The sequence below is a fragment of the Pelodiscus sinensis genome, chromosome 4 (assembly GCF_049634645.1).
Source record: "Pelodiscus sinensis isolate JC-2024 chromosome 4, ASM4963464v1, whole genome shotgun sequence".
In the NCBI taxonomy this organism is placed as follows: domain Eukaryota; kingdom Metazoa; phylum Chordata; order Testudines; family Trionychidae; genus Pelodiscus; species Pelodiscus sinensis.
This window is the reverse complement of record NC_134714.1, coordinates 38903638-38926104: the sequence shown is the minus strand read 5'-3', so window position 1 is coordinate 38926104 and position 22467 is coordinate 38903638. Positions and strand designations below refer to the sequence as shown.

At 41.0% G+C, this 22467-nt stretch overlaps 1 protein-coding gene across 1 annotated transcript in view; it reads left to right on the top strand.

The window, feature by feature from the left end:
- TSHR (thyroid stimulating hormone receptor) overlaps window positions 1–22467 on the top strand; it is a 129285-nt gene that overhangs the window by 45786 nt on the left and 61032 nt on the right. The window contains exon 3 of the mRNA XM_006115977.4: window positions 20367–20438. Coding sequence (XP_006116039.2) covers window positions 20367–20438 — 72 coding nt within the window. The remainder of the gene's footprint in view (window positions 1–20366; window positions 20439–22467) is intronic.

Genomic DNA, 22467 nt, shown 5'->3' with positions numbered 1-22467 from the left:
AGATGCATCTCTAACCTTTTCTGGTCTTTTGAATGTACTACTGCTTGGTTCTTAGGCCTCAAGCCACCACCCTTCTCTCAGGTTGGAATTGTGTTAGGACACATCTCCACTTATGCGCTGGAGATTGATCTTCTGATGTTCAGTTTAGCAGATCTAGTTAAGACATGCTAAATTGAATGCTGAAGGTGGCTCTGTTCAGCACTGGTACTCCTCACAGTCCTGAGGAGTAAGGGAAGCCAATGGGAGCATTTGCTCCTGTCAACCTGCCATTGTGAAGACAGCTCCAAGCTTGGTTAAGGTAAGATGACTCCAGCTATGTTTTTTATGTAGCTGGAATTGTGTACCTTAATCCGACCCTCCGGGTCTAGTGTAGACCTCACCTTAATCTCACACTCTCAGAGTGGGATTTGGTCTGCAGTCTCAGCTGTTAATTGAAATTACCTCAGCAGGACAGATTTATATTCAGTACCTGAAGTCTTGATTCCTCCAGGATCTAATGCAACTATAACCAGTGATCAGACAGTCTTCTTAAAGCAAAGTATTATATGTTAGCACAAAAACATTTAAGAAAAAAAACAGCTCTTAAAACAATAAAACCACTCTATATGCAGATCTGTTTACCCCAAGCTCACTATCTCCGGGTATGTCTACACTACCCTCCTAATTTGAACTAGGAGGGTAATGTAGGCATACCGCACTTGCAAACGAAGCCCGTGCCGGCTAATTCGAACCCCGCGGCTACACGCGGCATGGAGTAGCTAGTTCGGATTAGGCTTCTAATCCGAACTAGCTGTACTCCTCGTGGAATGAGGAGTACAGCTAGTTCGGATTAGGAAGTCTAATCCGAACTAGCTACTCCGTGCCGCGTGTAGCCGCGCGGCACGGGGTTCGAACTAGCCGGGATTTAAAAATGGCGGCGCCCGGCTTATGCAAATGAAGCCCGGGAAATTCAAATCCCGGGCTTCATTTGCAAGTGCGGTATACCTACATTACCCTGCTAGTTCGAACTAGCGGGGTAGTGTAGACATACCCTTTATGATTAAAAAATAAAAGCTATTACTGCTCCAACCTTCTCTCTTTCTAGCTCAACTTCTTCTTCAGAGCCTCTTTGTGTCTGTGTCTCTCTGTATCCCAGACCAATCTGGGCAATTGAATTTCTGCTCCTCTTCTTGGGGGGTGAATTTTAACAGTTTTATTGTCCTTTGATCTTGGGTCCCCAATCCTAGTGAAATAAGCATTTAACATTGCAGGAGCTGGACAAATGAGCACTTCCCAATTAATAGCCCAGCCCTTGTTCCCTCTTGAGATGGTTTCCCTGGATGTATCTGATCTCTGGTCAGTGCTTCATTTCTTTTTTCTTAATGGCCATAAGTCCTTGTAATAAGGCAGAAAACCTCCTATATAAGAAATGGACAATTATATATATGTATAAAAAACATCCTGTAAAGAAATGGGTAATTATATGTATTTCAATTGATACTTGCCCCCATTTTTCACAGTTTCCTTTTGGATGGTCACTTATGTTTTAATATTAATTCCAGTTGAAATTATATTTATAATAATATTTATATCCAGCTGCTTGTTCATTGGGGGTGTGTCTAGACTACACGCCTCCTTCGACGGAGGCATGTAGATTAGCCAGATCGGAAGAGGGAAATGAAGCCGCGATTAAAATAATCGCGGCTTCATTTAAATTTAAATGGCTGCCCCGATCTGCCGATCAGCTGTTTGTCGGCAGATCGGGAGAGTCTGGACGCGATGCCCCGACAAAGAAGCCTTTCTTCATCGACACAGGTAAGCCTCGTGAAACTAGGTTTACCTGTGTCGATGAAGAAAGGCTTCTTTGTCGGGGCATCGCGTCCAGACTCTCCCGATCTGCCGACAAACAGCTGATCGGCAGATCGGGGCAGCCATTTAAATTTAAATGAAGCCGCGATTATTTTAATCGCGGCTTCATTTCCCTCTTCCGATCTGGCTAATCTACATGCCTCCGTCGAAGGAGGCTTGTAGTCTAGACACACCCTGGGAAAAGTAGAGGTGTATCAAAGTAGAGAAGTTCACCCAGAATTCTGAAGTCAATATCCAAGGTATTTAGGAGCACAGTCTTCATTTATTCTTGCATTTTGAACCGTCTTTAGGGACTGATTTGGGATTTGTGTGTTAAGTTTATTCCTGTTGAAGTCATCATGCTAGGGCACTTGCAACTTTTGTTTTCTGAAAGACCTAGAAAGGAGTCTTTCGTATTGGAAGTGTATACGTATTTTTGTGAGCTAACCAAAAGCTACACTTGAAAAAATACAATGCTTTAAGAACCTATAACATTGCCCTCCAAGGATGTGATGCACAGAGCATAACAGACATCTAGGAACTGCTGTACTACAACACTCATAGCAACACTTTCTGTGGACTGGGTTAGAATTCTTCTCTACCTTTGTAAAGCACTTTGAGTTCTGTGGGAGAAAAGTAATGTAAAACTGCTTATACTCATGTTATTGTCACTCTTACCCTATGAAGGTGGTGTTCTCCAAAAATAAATTATCCTCATTGTAATCTGAGTGTTCCCCCAGGGAAACAGGAAAAGCCAGCATAACCAAGTAGTAAATTCAGGTTTTTTGAGATGAAGTACATCCTGTTTTATGGGGGACTTAGACAGACAAAAAGGACAATTAGATACCTGACTCCTAATAGCTGCCCTTTTTGCGTCTAAATTCCTTAACTTTCATGACTGAGGTGTCACTGTGTAGTGAAAGGTTGTCTTGTTGTTTCTTTTAAACGGAAACTGAATATGTTTTTCATTTACATGGAGCTGCTCGTTTCCTAGAATCTCAAAGAATTTGAGTGTAAGGAACCCAAAAGGGGGGAGGGAATTCTCAATTTAGTCCTGAGTGCTGCGCAGGATCTGGTCCAAGAGGTAACTATAACAGGACCACTTGGAAATAGTGACCATAATATAACAACATTTAACATTTCTGTGGTGGGAAGAACACCTCAGCAGCCCAACACTGTGGCATTTAATTAAAAAAAGGGGAACTATGCAAAAATGAGAAGGTTAGTTAAACAGAAATTAAGAGGTACAGTGACTAAAGTAAAATCCCTACAAGCTGCATGGACATTTTTCAAAGACACCATAATAGAAGCCCAACTTAAATATATACCCCAAATTAAAAAACATAGTAGAACTAAAAAAGAGCCACCGTGGCTTAACAACCACTTAAGCAGTGAGAGATAAAAAGACATCTTTTAAAAAGTGGAAGTCATATCCTCATGAGGTAAATAGAAAGGAGCATAAACACTGCCAAATTAAGTGTAAAAATGTAATAAGAAAAGCCAAAAAGGAGTTTGAAGAACAGCTAGCCAAAAACTCAAAAGGTAATAATAAAATGATTTGTAAGTACATTAGGAACAGGAAGCCTGCTAAACAACTAGTGGGGACCCTGGATGATAAAGATATAAAAGGAGCAGTTAAAGGCAATAAAGTCATTGAAGAGAAACTAAATAAATTCTTTGTTTCAGTCTTCACGGCTGAGGATGTTAGGGAGATTCCCAAACCTGACTCATCCTTTGTAGGTGACAAATCTGAGGACTTGTCACAGATTGAAGTGTCATTAGAGGAGGTTTTGGAATCAATTGATAAACTTAACAGTAACAAATCACCGGGACCACATGGCATTCACCCAAGAGTTCTGAAAGAACTCAAATGTGAAATTGTGGAACTATTAATTATGGTTTCTAACCTATCCTTTAAATCAGCTTCTGTACACAATGACTGGAAGATAGCTAATGTAATGCCAATATTTAAAAAGGGCTCTAGAGGTGATCCTTGCAATTACAGATTGTTAAGTCTAATGTTAGTACCGGGCAAATTAGTTGAAACAATAGTAAAGAATAAAATCGTGAGACACATAGAAGGACATAATTTGTTGGGAAAAAGTCAACATGGTTTCTATAAAGGGAAATCATGTCTTACTAATCTATTAGAGTTCTTTGAACGGGTTAACAAACATGTGGACAAGGGGGATCCAGTAGATATAGCATACTTAGATTTCCAGAAAGCCTTTGACAAGGTCCCTCACCAAAGGCTCTTAGGTAAATTAAGATGCCATGGGATAAGAGGGAAAATCCTTTCATGGACTGGGAACTGGTTAAAAGACAGGAAACAAAGGGTAGGAATAAATGGTAAATTTTCAAAATGGAGAGGGGTAACTAGTGGTGTCCCCCAAGGGTCAGTCCTAGGACCAATCCTATTCAACTTGTTCGTAAATGATCTGGAGAAAGGGGTAAACAGTGAGGTGGAAAAGTTTGCAGATGATACAAAACTGCTCAAGGTAGTTAAGACCAAAGCAGACTGAAGAACTTCAAAAAGATCTCACAAAACCTAGTGATTGGGCAACAAAATGGCAAATGAAATTTAATGTGGATAAATGTAAAGTAATGCACATTGGAAAAAATAACCCCAACTATACATATAATATGATGGGGACTAATTTAGCTTCAACTAATCAGGAAAGAGCTCTTGGAGTCATTGTGGATAGTTCTCTGAAGACGTCTGTGCAGTGTGCAGCGGCAGTCAAAAAAGCAAACAGGATATTAGGAATCATTTAAAAAAGAGATAGAGAATAAGACAGAGAATATCTTATTGCCCTTATATAAATCCATGTATGCCCACATCTTGAATACTGCATATTGATGTGGTCTCCTCATCTCAAAAAAGATATACTGGCATTAGAAAAGGTTCAGAGAAGGACAACTAAAATGATTAGGAGTTTGGAACGGGTCCCATATGAGGAGAGATTAAAGAGACTAGGATTTTTCAGCTTGGAAAAGAGGAGACTACGGGGGGATATGATAGAGGTCTATAAAATCATGAGTGGTGTGAAGGAAGTGAATAAGGAAAAGCTATTTACTTGTTCCCATAATGTAAGATCTAGGGGCCACCAAATGAAACTAATGGGCAGCAGGTTTAAAACAAATAAAAGGAAGTTCTTCTTCACACAGTGCATAGTCAGTCTCTGGAACTCTTTGCCTGAGGAGGTTGTGAAGGGTAGGACTATGACAGGGTTTAAAAGAGAACTAGATACATTCATGTAGGTTAGATTCATAAAGGGCTATTAGCCAGTATGGGTAAGGAATGGGATCCCTAGCTTCTCTTTGTCAGAGGGTGGGGATGGATGGCAGGAGAGAGATCATTACCAGTTCAGTTCACTCCCTCTGGGACGCCTGGCTTTGGCCACTGTCGGCAGACAGGATACTGGGCTGGATGGATCTTTGGTCTGACCCAGTATAGCCGTTCTTATGTTTACAGGTGAAGTTGACACCAAGGCTGTGTCCAGACTCAGGGTTTTTTTCGAAAAAAGTAGCCTTTTTTCGAAAAAACTTCCCCTGCGTCCAGACTCAAGCCGCGTTCTTTCGAAATTAATTCGAAAGAACGTGGCTTTTCTTTCGATGGCGGTAAACCTCAATTTACGAGGAAGAATGCCTTCTTTCGAAAGTTCCTCTTTCGAAAGAAGGCGTTCTTCAATGTAAATAGGGCTTCTTCGAAAGAGAGCATCCAGACTCACTGGATGCTTTCTTTCGAAAAAGCAAGCCGCTTTTTCGAAATTTCTCCGTGCAGTCTAGACGCTCTCTTTCGAAAGAGGCTCTTTCGAAAGATACTTTCGAAAGAGGCTTGCAGTCTAGACATATCCCAAGTAATTCTTCCAATATATGTATTTTATTTTTAATATACATTTCCATTCTACAAAAATATACATTCACAATATATACAATAATATACATTTTCATTGTACAAAAAGCCAAATATAAAACCTCTCAATCAAGTAGTAGAGTTTACATAGCCTCTTTGTAGATTCAATATTTTTTAAACAGAAAATGATTTGCATTGCACAGCCAATATTGCATTCTATATTTTGTTATATTGTTACACAATTGTATATTATATTACGTTCTATGATTGTTTGCATATTTTCCATAAGGCTTATATCTGAAATATATAACTGAAATATAGCATCACATTCCCTCCATTCCAGGTTCTCCCCTCCCCCATATGTTACTTTTATGTGATCATAAATACTATATGTACATTGGATGTAACATTTGTTATTGCTTTATTTTTGTTTCCTTCTGCTTTTCTTCTAAATTACTTTATTACTGAAATAAAATGTTATATCTATACTGCATATATCTAACCCCTTCCAGCATAAGTATAGATAGCAGTCTAGAGAGTGAGGCGTGGCTTAGATGGGTAAAGACACATCTGAAGCCTGTGGCTAGATACTGTAACAGGGCTGGTGCTGGTGCCTCCTGCTGGCTGCCTTGAGGTTTAGCTTTGTGGATCGGTACACCCTTCCAGATGGTGTCTCATACCCTTTAACTGTGTCATGATCTGTGTTCCCCCTTCTGGGGGAGAGGAGTGAATGCTGCAGTACCAACTGTCTCAGCCACTTCCCTAGTGGCAATTTTGGGAAGATCCAGGCCCTCTCACTACTCCAGGTTCCCTTCCTTCCCCCCCCACACAATATAGAACAGAGGCTTAAAATTCAGATAGCCCATGAAAATGCAACATACAATTTGTTTCTGCTGTTAATCTAATTTCACATATTAAAGTAATAGGTACCTTAGAAATGCCCTAAATAGAAAATGACTAATTCTATATAGGCTGACATTGTTAGTACTATTAATTAATTCCCTAAGGGTATGTCTACACTACCCTCCTAGCTCGAACTAGCGGGGTAATGTAGGCATACCGCACTTGCAAATGAAGCCCGGGATTTGAATTTCCTGGGCTTCATTTGCATAAGCGGGGTGCCGCCATTTTTAAAACCCCGCTCGTTCGAACCCTCATTCCACGAGGAGTAACGGTAGTTCGAACTAGGAAGCCTAGTTTGAACTACCTAGTTCGTGCCCCGTGTAGCCGCGCTGCACGGGGTTCGAACAAGCGGGGTTTTAAAAATGGCGGCGCCCCGCTTATGCAAATGAAGCCCGGGAAATTCAAATCCCGGGCTTCATTTGCAAGTGCGGTATGCCTACATTACCCCGCTAGTTCAAACTAGCGGGGTAGTGTAGACATATCCCATGTGTTCAGAGATTACTATCTAGATGAATGATGCATGAGTTCTTCTTACTTAAAGATAGGAAAGTGAGCACCAAAACTAGCTGGAATAATTTACTACTTACTCATATATAAAGTAATTGACAAAAATGCACATTGGTTATCACTGTTAATTATTAATTTGTAAATTAATAATTAATACAATAGTCTTGTAAAGAAAAAAAAACATAATGTAAATCTCACTTGGCTTTTACATTGTCAGTTTGAATTATGAAATGGAGTAGTTACTAACTTGGACAATATGGCACAGAGTTTTCAATTTGAATACCAGAACCACTGTGTTTGACTTTCTTTTTCTAATACTAATTTAATGTAAATACCTAGCAATATCTTATGGAATGCTTGTTTGTTTGTAATTAACTGCTGAGTCAGATAAGGATGATATCTGGTTAAATGCAGGAAAAATGACAGAACTTTAATTCTGAGAGTTTTGAGTTTCCATTCTGAATGGCATGTGTTTAGTAATACTGACTTTGGACAGCAGGTGGCAGCAGTCTTCTGAAACGTGTGTGTGTGTGTGTGTGTGTGTGTGTGTGTGTGTGTGTGTGTAAGACAGAGAGAGATTTCTGGGAGAATTCTGTGCAAAAATCATTTAAAATTTTGCACAAAATATGTTAAAATTTGGCATGTTATTTGTCAAAATGACACATCAATTTGTTATTTTCACAGTTTATTTCAAACTACTTGTCAGCAAGCAAATCTGTAACAATAAAGACCAAAAATAAATAAATAAAAATACCTCAGGAGTAGAGAGTTAAAGAAATTCCTTCAATAACCTATTTCCTGTTTCTGTTAATATTTTGTTGGATGCCTCAGTTTAGGTATGTAACACATGCCAGCTAGGCACATCTTGGGGGAAGTCTCAGACACCAACAACCCTCCACCCCCAAACCCAAAACTGGAGCATCCTTTGGAGCACCCCTGCTGTTCAGACACTGTATCCCCTAATTCACAGAGACCAGCCACAAGGCAGTCGTCCATACACTCGTACCTCTGACTGCAACAGCTCAGCTGCAGGACACCTCCCCATCCCAGCTCAGATGCCAATATGCTCATCTGTGGTGTGTAAGACCACCCTCGTGAATTTAACTGAATCAGCTTAATAAAGTAACATATTACTATATTTATCAGGGATCAAAGGCATATTGGTATTATTTGAGTACCCTCTAGTTTAGCTCAGGGTGAATTGTGTTGCATGATACACTGTCCATCAACAAATGTACTTAACTTTTCAGCAGCTGCTAGAAAATGAAGCTCCATTTTATTACTAATATGAAGTTACTAGACATCACTTATTGTTTCCCTTTTTAGGACTATGGGGTGCTCCTGTGTCTTAGGCTACGGCTACACTAGAGAGCTTACAGAATCACAGCTGCATCAGGGTAGGGGTGTGTCTCCTCCTTTCAGCTCCTTCCTCTCTCCCCCCCCCCCCCCATGGAACTGCCCCGGTTAAGTTGCATTGTCTGGGAGCCTGTTTTCTGTCTGCTATGCAGAGTGCAGGTGAGGGGACTAATGTCGGGGGTCCCCTTCAACCCGGTTGACGCTAAGCTGGGCTTGAGGAACAGAAAAAGCTCATCTGCTGGCTCAGGAGGTGGGCTGACTTTAGGTGTGGGCTGGCTGGACCTCTGCCCAGAGTGCCGTGTTCGGGGGGGGGGGGGTAGATCTTGAGCAGGTGTCCTGCCTTGTCCTACTGCTCTGCTGCCATTGACAGCCACTTCTGCTTCACTCCCCCTCCCTTAGCCTTGGATGCACCCCTTGCTAAGCTTCTTAGAACCAGGAGCCTGTGCAGAATGATGGGAGGGGGATGATGTTGGGGTATCCCTATCTTTCCACCCATATACCCCTGGTTTCTCCTAAGCTGGTTTGGGATCACAGGGAGCTTGTCTGTGTTCCACTCCTCTGAGTCAGGAGTGGAAACAGCCTGTGACTGCTGCTTTCTGAACAAACATACAGGCTGGTGAGAGCTCCGCTTAAATAGATAGTGCATGCTGTCACACACACTCCCCCCCCCCCACACACACACTCTAAAGCTTCCTCTCAAGAAACAGACACTTCTCACCAACATTCAAACATATTTAAATAATTGGTATTTTATTATTGTTTAACATTGTGGTTTAAAACTGCAATTAATCTCAAACATGCAAAATTATTACTAATTTTAAACAATTTGAACTTGTATCTAAGATATCTATTCTAAGGATGCTATACCTTGCCTGTAGATTTGAATGACCAAGGGGCAAAGCAGTGGGTGGGGGTGGAGAGATGCCAGTCCTTTGCCAAACAATTGCAGATTTTAGGTAGCAAATTCTACTCTAAACCAAACAGTACAGAGTTCGTTCAGTTGTCCCAGAACTGAATTGAGGAGACTTATTCATAATTTTTCTAACTTTATAATGCATATTGAATTAATGCAATAGTAATTATAAATAGTAATTTGAATGCTAATGATGTACTCCGCTCTCTACAGAACAGAAAGCAGATGAGGTCCCAGTTCTGGTGATTTTATAATGTAGTACAGTAAACTTCTGATAATCCGGCACCTTTGGGACCCAGGGGGAGCTGGATTATCGGATATGCTGGAGTATCAGGAGGTACTCCGGAAGGGGGGCTATGAAGGGTTTGGGGGGGGGAGGTGGCAGGGGAAGCCCCGTGCAGCCGCCGGTGACAGGTCAGCTGGGGCTGCAAGCGGCAGCGGCGATTTAGGGAAGCACCGGGGCAGAGCAGCTGGGGTGCTGCTGGGTTGGTCCAATTGTCCGGCTGGCCAGAGCACTTCCGGGTTCCAGTTGGTGCTGGACTATCAAGAGTGCCGGACCATTGGATGCCGGACAATTGGAGTTTTACTGTATATGGAAAAACATGCTTAGGATTGCTAACATTCATAGTTTAAATTAAATATTCTTCTTAAAATACTCCATTTTCAATGAAAATTTCATAAACAACTTTACTTTCTTGATTTTTTTCTGCTGACAGTTTTAACTGAGTCATATGGAGGGGTTTTCAAAAGCAATGTTTTAAAATTATTTACATTTTTAAAATGATTTGCAAAATAAAAAATATATAAATATTCTGTTGAAAATGGCAAAAAACCTGAAATTCAATAAAAAAAAATCCCTAGCAGACTAATTAAAAAAAATGTTTGCCAATATTTTTAAACCATCCCTGTCATTCATTATTTTTAAAGTGCTGTAGTGCACCTTACTTTTCTAATTGATAAGGCTATGTCTACACAGCAGCATTATTTCGGAATAAATGATATTATTCCAAAATAACAAAAAGCATGTCTACACGGCAAGCCATTATTTCGAAATAGTGGCGAGCTGGAGAACTTCTTACTCCGACTCCTGTAACTCTCATTTTATGAAGGGTAAGAGAAGACGAAGGAAGAGTGTTCTTCCATAGACTTCCTGCTGCGTAGTGATGAAGCTCCTATGAAAACTCAGTGAGTCCTGTGCTTCTTGGAAGATTTTTCTTGTTCAGAGGCTCACAGCAGCCCATAGTTTTAGGCACGATGCCTGGGGCTTTAGTTTGCTGTTTGTTGAGCTCTTTTCATCATTGGCCAGCATATTGTAAAATAGAGAATAAACTCCACAGTCATTTTTCTTGAATGGAAATGGGGTGGTGGGTGTTGGCAGGGGGGAGCCTGGCCCACTGTCTACTCCATGTTCCAGCTTAGGGCCCTATAAATAGTAGCTGCCTGTGTGAATCCCCAACACCTGCTATAACACAGCTCCAAGACCCCTGGGCTACTTGCCCATACCTTCCTTCTTTCCAGTTCATCCTCCTAGTGTTCAGTTGTTGTCTCCTTTCCTCTTACTCCCAGTGGCATGCTCTTTCATCCTCTCAGATACACATGCACCCCAGCTGTAGACAAAGCTTCTTTTATAGCCAGTCTGAACTGGTTTTCTTAATTACCCCAGGTATCCTAATTAACCTAGCCTATTCCACTGCCACTGATTGCCTCTGCTGGTTCTAAACCCACTCCTCCCTGTTACTCTGGGAACAGAGATCTCCTCAGTCTGAGGCTTATCTATTTCACCTCTGCTACTTTTTATAGCCTTTTGTTCTGACCCGGTCAGAGTAGACAGCACCAAAAGCTGAATTAAGCTATTTCAACGTAAGCTACGCAGTTGACATAACTCAAGTTGCGTACTTTAATTAGACTTTTACCCTGCTATGTAGACATGCCCTAAATGATTAATTCTAGTTGCCTTGACCCCAAATTCTCCTCACGTGGAATTTATGTTTTATTATAGTAATAGTGAGAAATAGAATTGCAATGGGTGATTGAATAAAATTGACAGGCTTTACAAAATATAATTATTTATTAGTTTTAATCATAGATAAATGTGTGTAAGGTTCCTCCCTGAACCAAACTAAGACACAATCCTTGCTTGAAATGCCCTGCAAATATGTAAAAAGACACTAACAAAGGCTTGTAGAGAGAGCATGGAAGCAACACAAATACTGATTATGGAAGTGAGTTGCAGGATGAATGGTGTAGTTTACACTGATAAAATGAGGATAATGCACGGGAAGTAGTGCCAAGATGCCACCCAAAGAGTTAAAATTTTGCCCCTATTAAGTTTAAGTTGATCGGTTGATGGTAAAACAATCAGGAGCAGATTTCATGGACACAAGCTGAGGTATAGGATTGAATCAAGGGAAACAATTTGGGAATGCTGTGGGAGATTTGCCAGTTTGCTGTTTAGAAAACAGTAGTTAAAACTATGTGATTAGATGAGCTGGTTGCCCGAAGATAAATTAGACAATCTCATAACTATCACCATTACATGCAGAAATGCTTATTTGTGTACTCCACCCTGAAAATATCATTTGCTGAATACCTAACAATTAGGGCTCTTGATTAATCCCTGTTAACTCATGCATTTAACTAAAAAAATTAAACATGATTAATCACAGTTTTATCACACTGTTAAATAATAGATTACCAATTGAAATTCATTAAATACTAGAAGACTTACCCGATGTTGCTCAGGTCCATAACTTAATTCATTTTTGTTTTTTGGAAAAATGTACATGCTTCATTTAATCATTGCTCGGGGTGGGGCTGGGGATGTGGGGTTCCATATGCAGGCTTCCCTTGGAGAAAGGACTACCGAAGCCCATTCTCACCGCATCTTGGGGCCAGGTGAGAAGTGCTTCTCCATGGTCACTGCAGCTCCAGCGAGCACAGCCAGAGGAGGGGTGCATGTCCCCCAGCTGGGGTAGGTCTATGTTCATTTGTGCCCTGCGCTCCCCAGCCAGAGTGAGGAATGCAGCAAACTGTGCACTTTCTCCTTGCTCCCCGACAAAGGGGAACAGCCAACAATGTTCCTGTATGAATTGGAGGGGGAAGGAGAGCTTCAGCCCCCCCCAGGGCACCTGGGGGTGGGTGGCTTGAGGCTGGGGCAGTTCTGGAAAGGGGGAGCACACCCCCAGCCATCTCCTTTCATCTACCTGGTGATCCTGTCTCTTTTTTGTATGGCTGTCTAGGAAACAATCCCATTCCAAGAACATCCTAGTTTCCTGACACAATCAAACCTTTACCTTACTTTAAGTTATAAGAGGAAGCTGTATACAAATTTGGTGGTCCTAGCCCTTACAGTTTATGAGGAGTCCTTGAACAAACAGACACACACGCACAAACTCTCTCAGATATACAGTAGATTTTTATTACAAATATCTTCACTGTAAAATGATAAACAAAAGTAATACCATCTTTCAATTCACCTCATACAAAAACTATAGTGCAATCTCTTTATTATGAAGGTGCAAGTTACAAATGTAGGTTTTGTTTTGGTTACATAACTCCACACAAAACAAAACAGCCTACAAATCTACTCTGTCCTACCTCTTGTTCAGTAAATCACTAAGACAAACAAGTTGTATACATTTAGGAGAGAATATCCTGTCTGCTTTTTATTTACAATAACACCTGAATGTGAGAACAGGTGTTCGCATGTCACTTTTGTAGCCAACATTGCTATGTTTTTACACACCGGATACGCTAAACATTCATATGCCTTTTTATACTTCAGCTACCCTGCTTCCATGTTGATTACACTTTTTAAAAAAAAAATCCATTAATTAAATTAGTGACTGAATTCCTCAGGGTAGAATTGTATGCCTCCTAAACTGTTTTACCCTCATTCTGCCATGTGTTTCATGTAATAGCTGTCTCAGATTTTGACCCAGCACATGTTCATTTAAAAACACTTTTACTGCAGATTTGACAAAGTGCAAAGAAGGTACCAATGAGAGATTCCTAAAGATATCTACAGCATTTGACTAAAGATTTAAGAATATGAAGTGACATCCAAAATCTGAGAAGGACAAAGTGTGGAGTATACTTTTAGAAGTCTCTAAAGAGTAACTCTTGAATGGGGAAACTACAGAATCTGAGCCATCAGAAAAAGAAAATCCCCATCTTCTGCTGTTGGCATCTGACTCAGATGATAAAAATGAGCGTGCATTTGTCCACACTATTTTGGATTGTTGTTGAACACAAACTATCATCATCATGGACACATGTCCTCTGGAATGGTAGCTGAAGCATGAATAGGCATATGATTCTTGGCTCATGTAGCATGTAAATATCATGTGATGCCGGCTTCAACAGTGCCATGCAAATGCTTGTTCTCACTTTCAGGTGACATGTAAATAAGAAGTCGACAGCATTATCTCCTGCAAATGTAAAGAAACTTGTTTGCCTGAGTGATTGGCTGAACAAGAAGGCCTGAATGAGCTTATAGGGGCTAAAGTTTTCCATTGTTTTACTTTTGAATGCAAGTGTTTTTTAACATAATTTTACATTTATAAGTTGAATTTCATGGTAAAGAGATTGCTGTACAGTACTTGTAATGGAGGAACTGAAAATACTATTGATTTTGTTTTTTAGAGTACAATTATTTGTAATAAAAATAAATGTAAAGTGAGCACTGTACATTTTGTGTACTGTGATATAATATAAATCAATATATTTGAACATGTAGAAAACACCCACAAATATTTAAATAAATGTTAGTCAATTCTTGTTTAACAGTTCAATTAATCCCATGATTAATCACCATTAATTTTTAATTGCTTGACAGCCGTATTAGCCATTCTTAAATTTCACAGGCTTTCTGCAATTCCACTGTGATGGAATTATTTAGTATAGAGTTTTGTGGAAGAGTGGGAAATTGTATCTCATTTGTAGTTAATTACAAGGGATCTTTATGACTGAGTACTATCTCTGCTTATAAATGGATTTAGCTCAAAGGTACGATCCTGTATAGTTCATTAAATTTTGCTACAATACATTGGTGTCAACCTCAACCTCAAGTGATAGTTCATCAAGAAGAAGAAATTAACCCTTTAAATAATCCACTGAAATTAAGCAGAAAGTCCTGACTTCTGTATTCTGATGAGGCTGTAGTCTGTAGACTAAGATATAAGTGTTAAGTTTGTTCTCACTTTACCAGTATTTAGACTACGCAACACAAATTTGATTAGTGTCCATTGTGGAATAATTTGAGGGAGTTTATACATGAGTGAACACAGATGTCTCTGTATAAAATCCCTTTTATTTATATATATGTGTGTGTGTGTGTGTGTGTGTGTGTGTATATATATATATATATATGTATATATATATATATATATATATATATAAAGGAATAGAGTCTGGCACTCTAACATGAGTAGTAGCAATGAGATAGTTTAACACAGGCAAGCAGGTGCAGCACATGCTAACTACACACTATTCTGCCAGTGCATCTTCATTGTGAAAAGCCCATCTTGCTATTTTCATTTCTCTTGGCTTTGCTACTAAAAGTGTCAATGTTACCCAATTATTTTGCGTTCATGCGTGTGTGTGTGTGAGAGAGAGAGATGATACCAAACTCTCACTTGTGAGAGCAAAAGCATATTTGTGTCCATCTTTCCAGTATAATGCTTTAAGTAGCAAACTGAACACTTATTTTCTAAATCATGGACCATATTCTGCTCTCAGACTCTGTGTCAGTCTGTATGTGGTGTATACAGTTCCCTATGAGGGTGTGTCTAAACTACATGACTCCATTGATGGAGCCATGTAGATTAGGCTGATTGGCAAAGGGAAATGAAGCCGCGATTTAAATAATCGCGGCTTCATTTAAATTTAAATGGCTGCTGCGCTGAGCCGACAAACAGCTGGACAATAAAATATTTCAAAGGGGCAATGCTGCATGGAGCAGGGGATCAACTGGGGACTCCACAGCTGACCCCGGGCTCCATGCGGCGCTGCTGCTTTGAAATACTGTGGTGGCGTTTCAAAGGGATAGTGCCACACAGCCGATCCTGGGCTTAGCACCGCACAGAACCTGGGGGCAGCTAGAAACAGGTTAGTCGACTAGTCACTTCTCTCTCCCTTGCTGCCTCTATTCGATAAAGGCAGCAAGGGGGAGAAAGAGGGAAATACTTCAAAGCGGCAGTGCCGCAGGGAGCCCAGAATAATCTGTGCGGTGCTGCCCCTTTGAAATGCCATCACGGCAAACCACACAGCGAAGGCTCCCTGGGTGGGTGATGAGCTGCCCCAGTCCCTGCTGGTTAATCAAAACTGGTAAGCCTCACCCACTAAGGTCGTTCATCCCACCCTTTGGCTTCATTCTGGGAAGGAAGCAAAATGGAAGGATGCTTGAATTATGGAGCAGATGGCAGAGATACCACCAGGATATGATTGCTTGGGACACTGATCGAGGTATTCCCTAGTTTGAAGTAAATTTCCATTGTCACGTATAAGATTGTTTCTCAGTCCCCGTTCATGAAGATTGGTGCATCTGCTATGTGATCTGCGGATGCAATTCAGAGAAGATGTATTTTTCATGGAATTGAAAAGCTCCTGGTTTCTTTGGTTGGTTCCTTGTTGAGGTGCATGCTTGGGATGTTATCGTCCTTCCAACTTGCCATTGATAGGTTAGAGTACGTCTACACTAGCCCCCTAGTTCAAACTAGGGAGGATAATGAGGGCAACTAAAATTGCTAATGAAGTGCAGGATTTAAATATCCCGCGCTTGATTAGCATAATCCTGGCCGGTCGCCATTTTGGAAGCTGACTAGCCCAAAGTAACTGCCCATGTCTACACGTAGCAGAGAAGCGGGATTCCGAGATAAACCCCTTAGTTCGAATTAACGGTTACTCCTCGTCGAATAAGGTTTATATTGGCAACTCCATCTATTATTTAGGTCTTCATTTATTGGAAGAAACTTGTATCTTTGAATATGATGGAACTCCTGAAGGATTTTTTCTCGTCATAATAAATTTGGGATGAATATCTGTGGACCAGCTTGGGAAGCACGCTTGTGGTGTTTTATTGTACCTGTAATAATCTACATAATGGTGTTAAGAATCTACAAGTGATGTATAGGAACTGTGTTACCATATGGTTGAACAGTATTATGCTGTAGAGCAGAAAGCCGGTGAGAATGTCTTGTAGAGTTTTTGCACTGACATCAAACATAGATCCTCAAGTTTCCAGAATGAGATCTTTGTTTTGTTTTCGATTTTTTAGCTGTTGGTAGTATGTGAGTCTTCAGTCTACTGTCAGATGAAGATATTTTTGGGTGGGATCATATGTTCTCTGCTTACCCCAAAAGCCCACATGAAGTTTTGTTCAAGCCCTTTGACTTTTTAGAGATGAAATGCTGACATGTGACACAATTATTGGGGTTTTATTTTAGCTGCCAATATAAGAAATGTTCTCCCATGATTTTAAAGGTCCTTAGAATTTGTACTACAGTAAATAAATTCTGTACCTGTGTGATGAGAGCAATGTCATCAGTACAAACAAATTTCCATGATGTTTGGGGAAGATTACTAGTCTAAATATTAAACAGAATCATGCTGAGACTTACCTCTGTGGTAGGCTCCGCATTTAAGAATGCACAACCGCTGACCTGGAAAATGCAAAATCTGGAATTGGTCAAAACATCTCAGAAGAGAGTTTGGGTGTGTTTTGCACGGGATAATATTGCTGGCTTTCAGAAAGAGGCTGTCCATCTGCATATTTTGTTAGTCTTTAATGTGCTGCTACACTATTTGTGGTTTTTTAAGTTTTTCCAGTTACAGACTAAATCAGCTACCCCTCTGAAGCCTCCACAGATGTAAGATATCAGATGTAAGAAAGCTGCTCCATTCTTAAATCTTAAGAATATTCTTCCATCTCAGTGTATGTTTAAAGCTAAGAGGCAGCTGCATTCATTTCTGAAATCCACTCTTCAGTCAGTAATTTTGCTTCTACAAGCAACATTCTTACTAGTAATACTGTATCTAATCCATAAGCTTGTTTGATATGCAGAGGAATAATATGGGCTGGTACAAAGAGGGATAAGTAGTTAGCTTCTCATTTGAGCAATAGCAATAACCATAGTCTTGTGTCAGTACGTTGGGACGAACCCAGGGGAATGGATCTTGGATATCAGTGCTGTTAGCCATTTCCATCCCGTGGCCCTGAGATTTTTAAGAAATTCTGGGAATACATTATCACATCCTACAGCTTTCTTGGATTTAGTGAATGAAAGAGCCTTATTTGTCTCTTCAACAGTGAAGTGCAATCATGCGGAGGGGATGAGATCCATATTCAGATGACTGTAGGAGCTCTGAACACTTTGCATTTAGTAGACTTGTACGCTGGTGCTTGACTTGTTGCCCTTGTAAAATAGCTAATTAGCTATCAGTGTCATTGATGAACTAATTCATAACAATTGTCTAAAACAAATTGAATTTGATTTCAAAATAACGCAAATCATAGAGTATTAATTTTACTAATTGAAGTATTATCCTTGATACATAATTAAGGTCTAGTAAGTTAAGGAACATATATTATAACTAGCACCCTAGGTTTGCAGTCAGGAGAAACCTTTAAGGTTATGTTATTGCTTCATACTTTAGAAAGGCTGTTGCCCTGGTTCTTGTTTTGGGTTTCATTGCTGCAGCAGGTGACAGAATATTCCCTTCCCTAGAGTACTGCTGTTAGCCTCAGACACTATTAATAGCTCCAGATGGCTTTTTAATTAGAAGCAGAGATGTGTGTTTTTGATTGAAATTTATGGAGAAAGATTACCTATTGCATGTTTCACTTATCACAAATGATAGTAGTTAGTCACTCTTACTAGCTGAAACCCTGGAAGCAAAGAGCTGTCTAAGAGGTGAAGGCAAGGGTTTTTCCATTGATTTGTTCATTTGTTTTTGTTCCAGATGTTATCTGTTTTTTCTGACAATATTTTTCTCTGAAATGCAAGAATTAGACATCTTATCTTTATAGATGTCTTTATTTAAGGTTGGTGCTATGATATTTACCATGCCAATCCATTCTCTTTGCACTGTGTTTGACTCTGCCAAGAAATCGGAATGTGTTTTTGACAGAGTAGCTTGGTTTCGTAGTCTACAAACAGAAATGAGATTTAGGAGAATGCTGAGCAAGGGACGAACTGCTCAATTCAGTGTTACAGTACTAATCAGAAAGATGTCAACATTTTTCACTTCAGTATTTTTCAGAGACCCTTTAAAAGCTTTGCCTTTCTCCATTTAAGAAGGATAACTACAATCAAATGGCACCTTTTCTTCATGTCTTTGCTTCCTGTGAATTTTTGAGTCTCAGCTATTGACTTCATTAGCACAAATCAAGTTTATTGATTTGTGATGGAATCACAAATTGATGTCTCATATGGCATTGCAGGGCCAATACAGTCATAAGAGAGGAAATTAGTAATGGATTGGAGTGCATTATGCAATATGCATTATGACTATTATGGTGTTAGACTTGGTTTCATATTTTGCAATTGTGGCAAAGCTCTGGCCATGCCTTGTGGGCCTACTGGCCGATAGTATTAGCCTTGGAGGCTCTCTGTGGCCCTCCACACAGCCTCTTTCTCTTTACAAGAGGCAAATACCACAGCTTACTGAGCCACCCTCATAACAGGCTAGTTCATGGTTTCGGGCTGAAAACTTCTCTATAGTCCTGGTCTTCCTTCTTGGGGCAGTCTCTGTGTTGGCATGGGGGAGGTTTAGGGGGAATCTAGGCCCACCCACTACTCCAGGTTCCAGCGCAAAGTCCCTAAGGCAGCGACAACAGACAGGATTGTTTTGCTTCCAGTTTGGCAGCTTTTTTCCTGGGCCAATTTCCCAAATGATCCCCTCCAAGTGCTTTCCCTCTGGTACCTGCTAACCAGTCAGTCCTCAGCTCATCTACACACAGTCCTTCTGTACCGCACTTCCTCCTTCTGGTCCATCATTCTTTGTCTTCCCATCCTCCTCACCTGGGGGTAAACCTTTTAAAGCAGCCCCACTGGCTTTAATTGGGTGTTTAATTAGCTTGCTCCTTCACGCAAGTCATTAACTAGCCCAAGGTGTCTGCTTGCCTTCATTTCATGAAAGCAGTCTTTAGGAGCTTATTTGGGGAAGAGAAAGCTATTTACCCAGTGCCCTGTACACATACCCTCTATTAGGGTGTGTCTACACTACATGGCTCCATCAATGGAGCCATGTAGATTAGGCTGATCAGCAGAAGGAAATGAAGCTGTGATTTAAATAATCGCGGCTTCATTTAAATTTAAATGGCTGCCGTGCTGAGCCGACAAACAGCTGATCAGCTGTTTGTCGGCTCAGCGCGCTAGTCTGGAAGCTCCTGCGCCGACCTGAAAGCCCTTTATCGACCTCCCCGTTACGCCTCGTGGGATGAGGTTTACCGGGGAGGTCGATAAAGGGCTTTCATGTCGACAGGGGAGCATCCAGATTGCCCCTATCTGCCGACAAACAGCTGATCGGCAGAGCGGGGAAGCCTTTTAAATTTAAATGAAGCTGCGATTATTTAAATCGTGGCTTCATTTCCCTTTGCTGAACAAACAAATCTACATGGCTCCGTTGACGGAGCCATGTAGTCTAGACGTACCCTTAGAGTGCAGCAGCCTGCTGGTTTGGGTCTGTCACACAATGTAATAACATTTTCAGTGTCAGGCTTTAGTTTCAGTGGCAGGCTTTCCATATTTTTGTCATTCAGTCAGTTATTATGTTCCTGACATAGTGTAAAAGACAAAGGTCCTGTTTTAGAATGGAAGTGTATATATATCAAATAGAACAGAGAACAGTGCAAAGGGAGTCATGATGCAGAAGCAAACATTATGAGACTGAGAATACAAAGAAATGAGAGCAGAGTAGTAGGTAGAGTTGGAGTGATACAAGGCTTTGATACATTTCACTTCTCCTTGAAGGACATTAACTTACAGACATTTGTTTTTGTAGGAGGTTTATGGAGACTCATCTGAGAACAATTCCAAGTGAAGCATTTTCTAATCTCCCCAACATCTCCAGGATGTAAGTATTTAAGTTTTTATACTTTAATAAAACACTAAAAAGAACCACTTCTTTCCCTTCCCTCAAAAAATTCTTCTTGTATGTAACTTTCTCTCATATCAAGTTACAAAGGCTATACTTTAAGATAGTAGTCTCCAATCTTTTTATGTCCAAGATCATTTTTTAAATTTCTGCAACCCGGGATCTGCCCTGTCTTTTCCCTAAGGCTACACCCCTTCCCTGAGACCTCGCTCCATTCTCCCCTCTCTCCATCATTTGCTTTCCTCCACCCTCACTCACTTTCGATGGCCTGGGACTGGGAATTGGGCTCTGGGACAGGATTGAGGGATTTCGGTGTGGGAAGAGGTAAGAGGTGCAAGCTCTGGGAGGAAATTTGGTGGCAGGCTTGAACAGAGTATTGAGGAGTAGGAGAGTGTGCAAGGTGCTGGCTCTGGGATTGTGCTACAGGGTGGGGCACAGATTGGAGGTGCAGGTGGAGATGTGGCATGTTGACCAAGCATCCAGGCCAAGGAGAAAATCCCTGAATACTTGAGGGAAGCAGTGCTTTGCATTTGCCTCCTCAGCACCCCTTAGCATGCAGGAGAGCTGCCCCCAGGCTGGAGGCCCAAGCTAAAAGCCTGTATGGATGGGCATGCCACAGGGCTTGGTGGAGTTTTCTTGACCACACACTTTCTAATGGGGTGGTTTGAGTTGTTGCCTAACTCCATCTGCACTGAGCTGAGGCAGCCCTTTCTCCTCAATACTCATAGGCACCAGCCCCAACTCCCTTGGCAGCTGGGTAGCTGATTTGTTATAACCCCTCACACCTGCCCTGAAACTCTCTGGTGAATGACTCTTCTTGCCTCTTCTCCTGAGACTGTGGGGCCATATTACTCAGAGAAATACCTTCTTGCTAGCCAGATCCAGCACTTGCCATAGCAGCTGGACAAACACTTTCTCATCAGATCCCAATTGAGCTCCCAAGCAACAGCAGTCTTCCTGAAGACGATCAGGAAGGAGGGTAGTCATGAGGAGAGGAGGCAGTGGCCAGAGGTGTTAGCAGCAGGAGGAGGAGGTAAACTGATGTTGGGTACATCAAAGAGTGGGAGGAAGCAACAGCAAAAGGGTGAAAAGGCAGGGAGTGGAGGCAGCAGCAGCAGGAAGGGTGAAAATGAAAGAGGTTCCAAGAAAAGGGGGGAGGAGAGCATGACAGAGTGCAATCACTGCTTCCCAGAGTGCTGACAATGCCACTGACACTCACCTTCTTGTTCTACTTTGGGGCTTCTCACCACCCTGTCCTGCTGGGACAGATCTCTTAGACTTCACCAGCCAAGGCACAGAGCTGAAATTACCTCCCACCCCCCAAAAAACCAATGCAGACACAGAATCCAGGAAACCAACCTCCAAATGGGATCAGAACACCAAATAAATGTGTCTTTCACTGTGTGAGTATTTCGCATGTTGAAAGCACATTCAGGTAATCCCACTTTAGTAATGAAAGGAGGATGTGCACACTGGTTGCTCCCCCAGGTAACAATTATTTACACTAGGCTTGATAGTAAATACAAGTAATTTTATTAAGTACCAACAGTAGAATTTAAATGGTTGCAAATGAAAATGGATAAAGGAAAGTAAATTAGAAATTTAAAATAAAAGAAAATGTATAGTTAGTTCTAACACACTAAAGCTTATTGCAGACTTACCTTAAAACAGTTTTTATTTCGGCTAAACTTTCAATCCAGCAAAGATCTTTTTCTCTCTCTAGGATCCTTGGCTATTCCCTTGGGTGTGTCATGCCAACTAAAGACAAAAGGATGGATAGCTTCCCATTGTTTTATACATTCCACTTTGGGTGGGAACTTGTTCTCACTCCCAAGGTACATGGAAAATTACTTGGTCAGACCCTACTAGTTGAGGTGGTCATATGTCTTCCTAAGAATAACCACTTCATAGACTTACAAGACAAAAAGGCTGTTCTAAAGTCATTAAGTCCATCACCCAGTCATTAAGGTGTCCAAGCATTGGAAACACCCTTCATGGCTTTCATTTG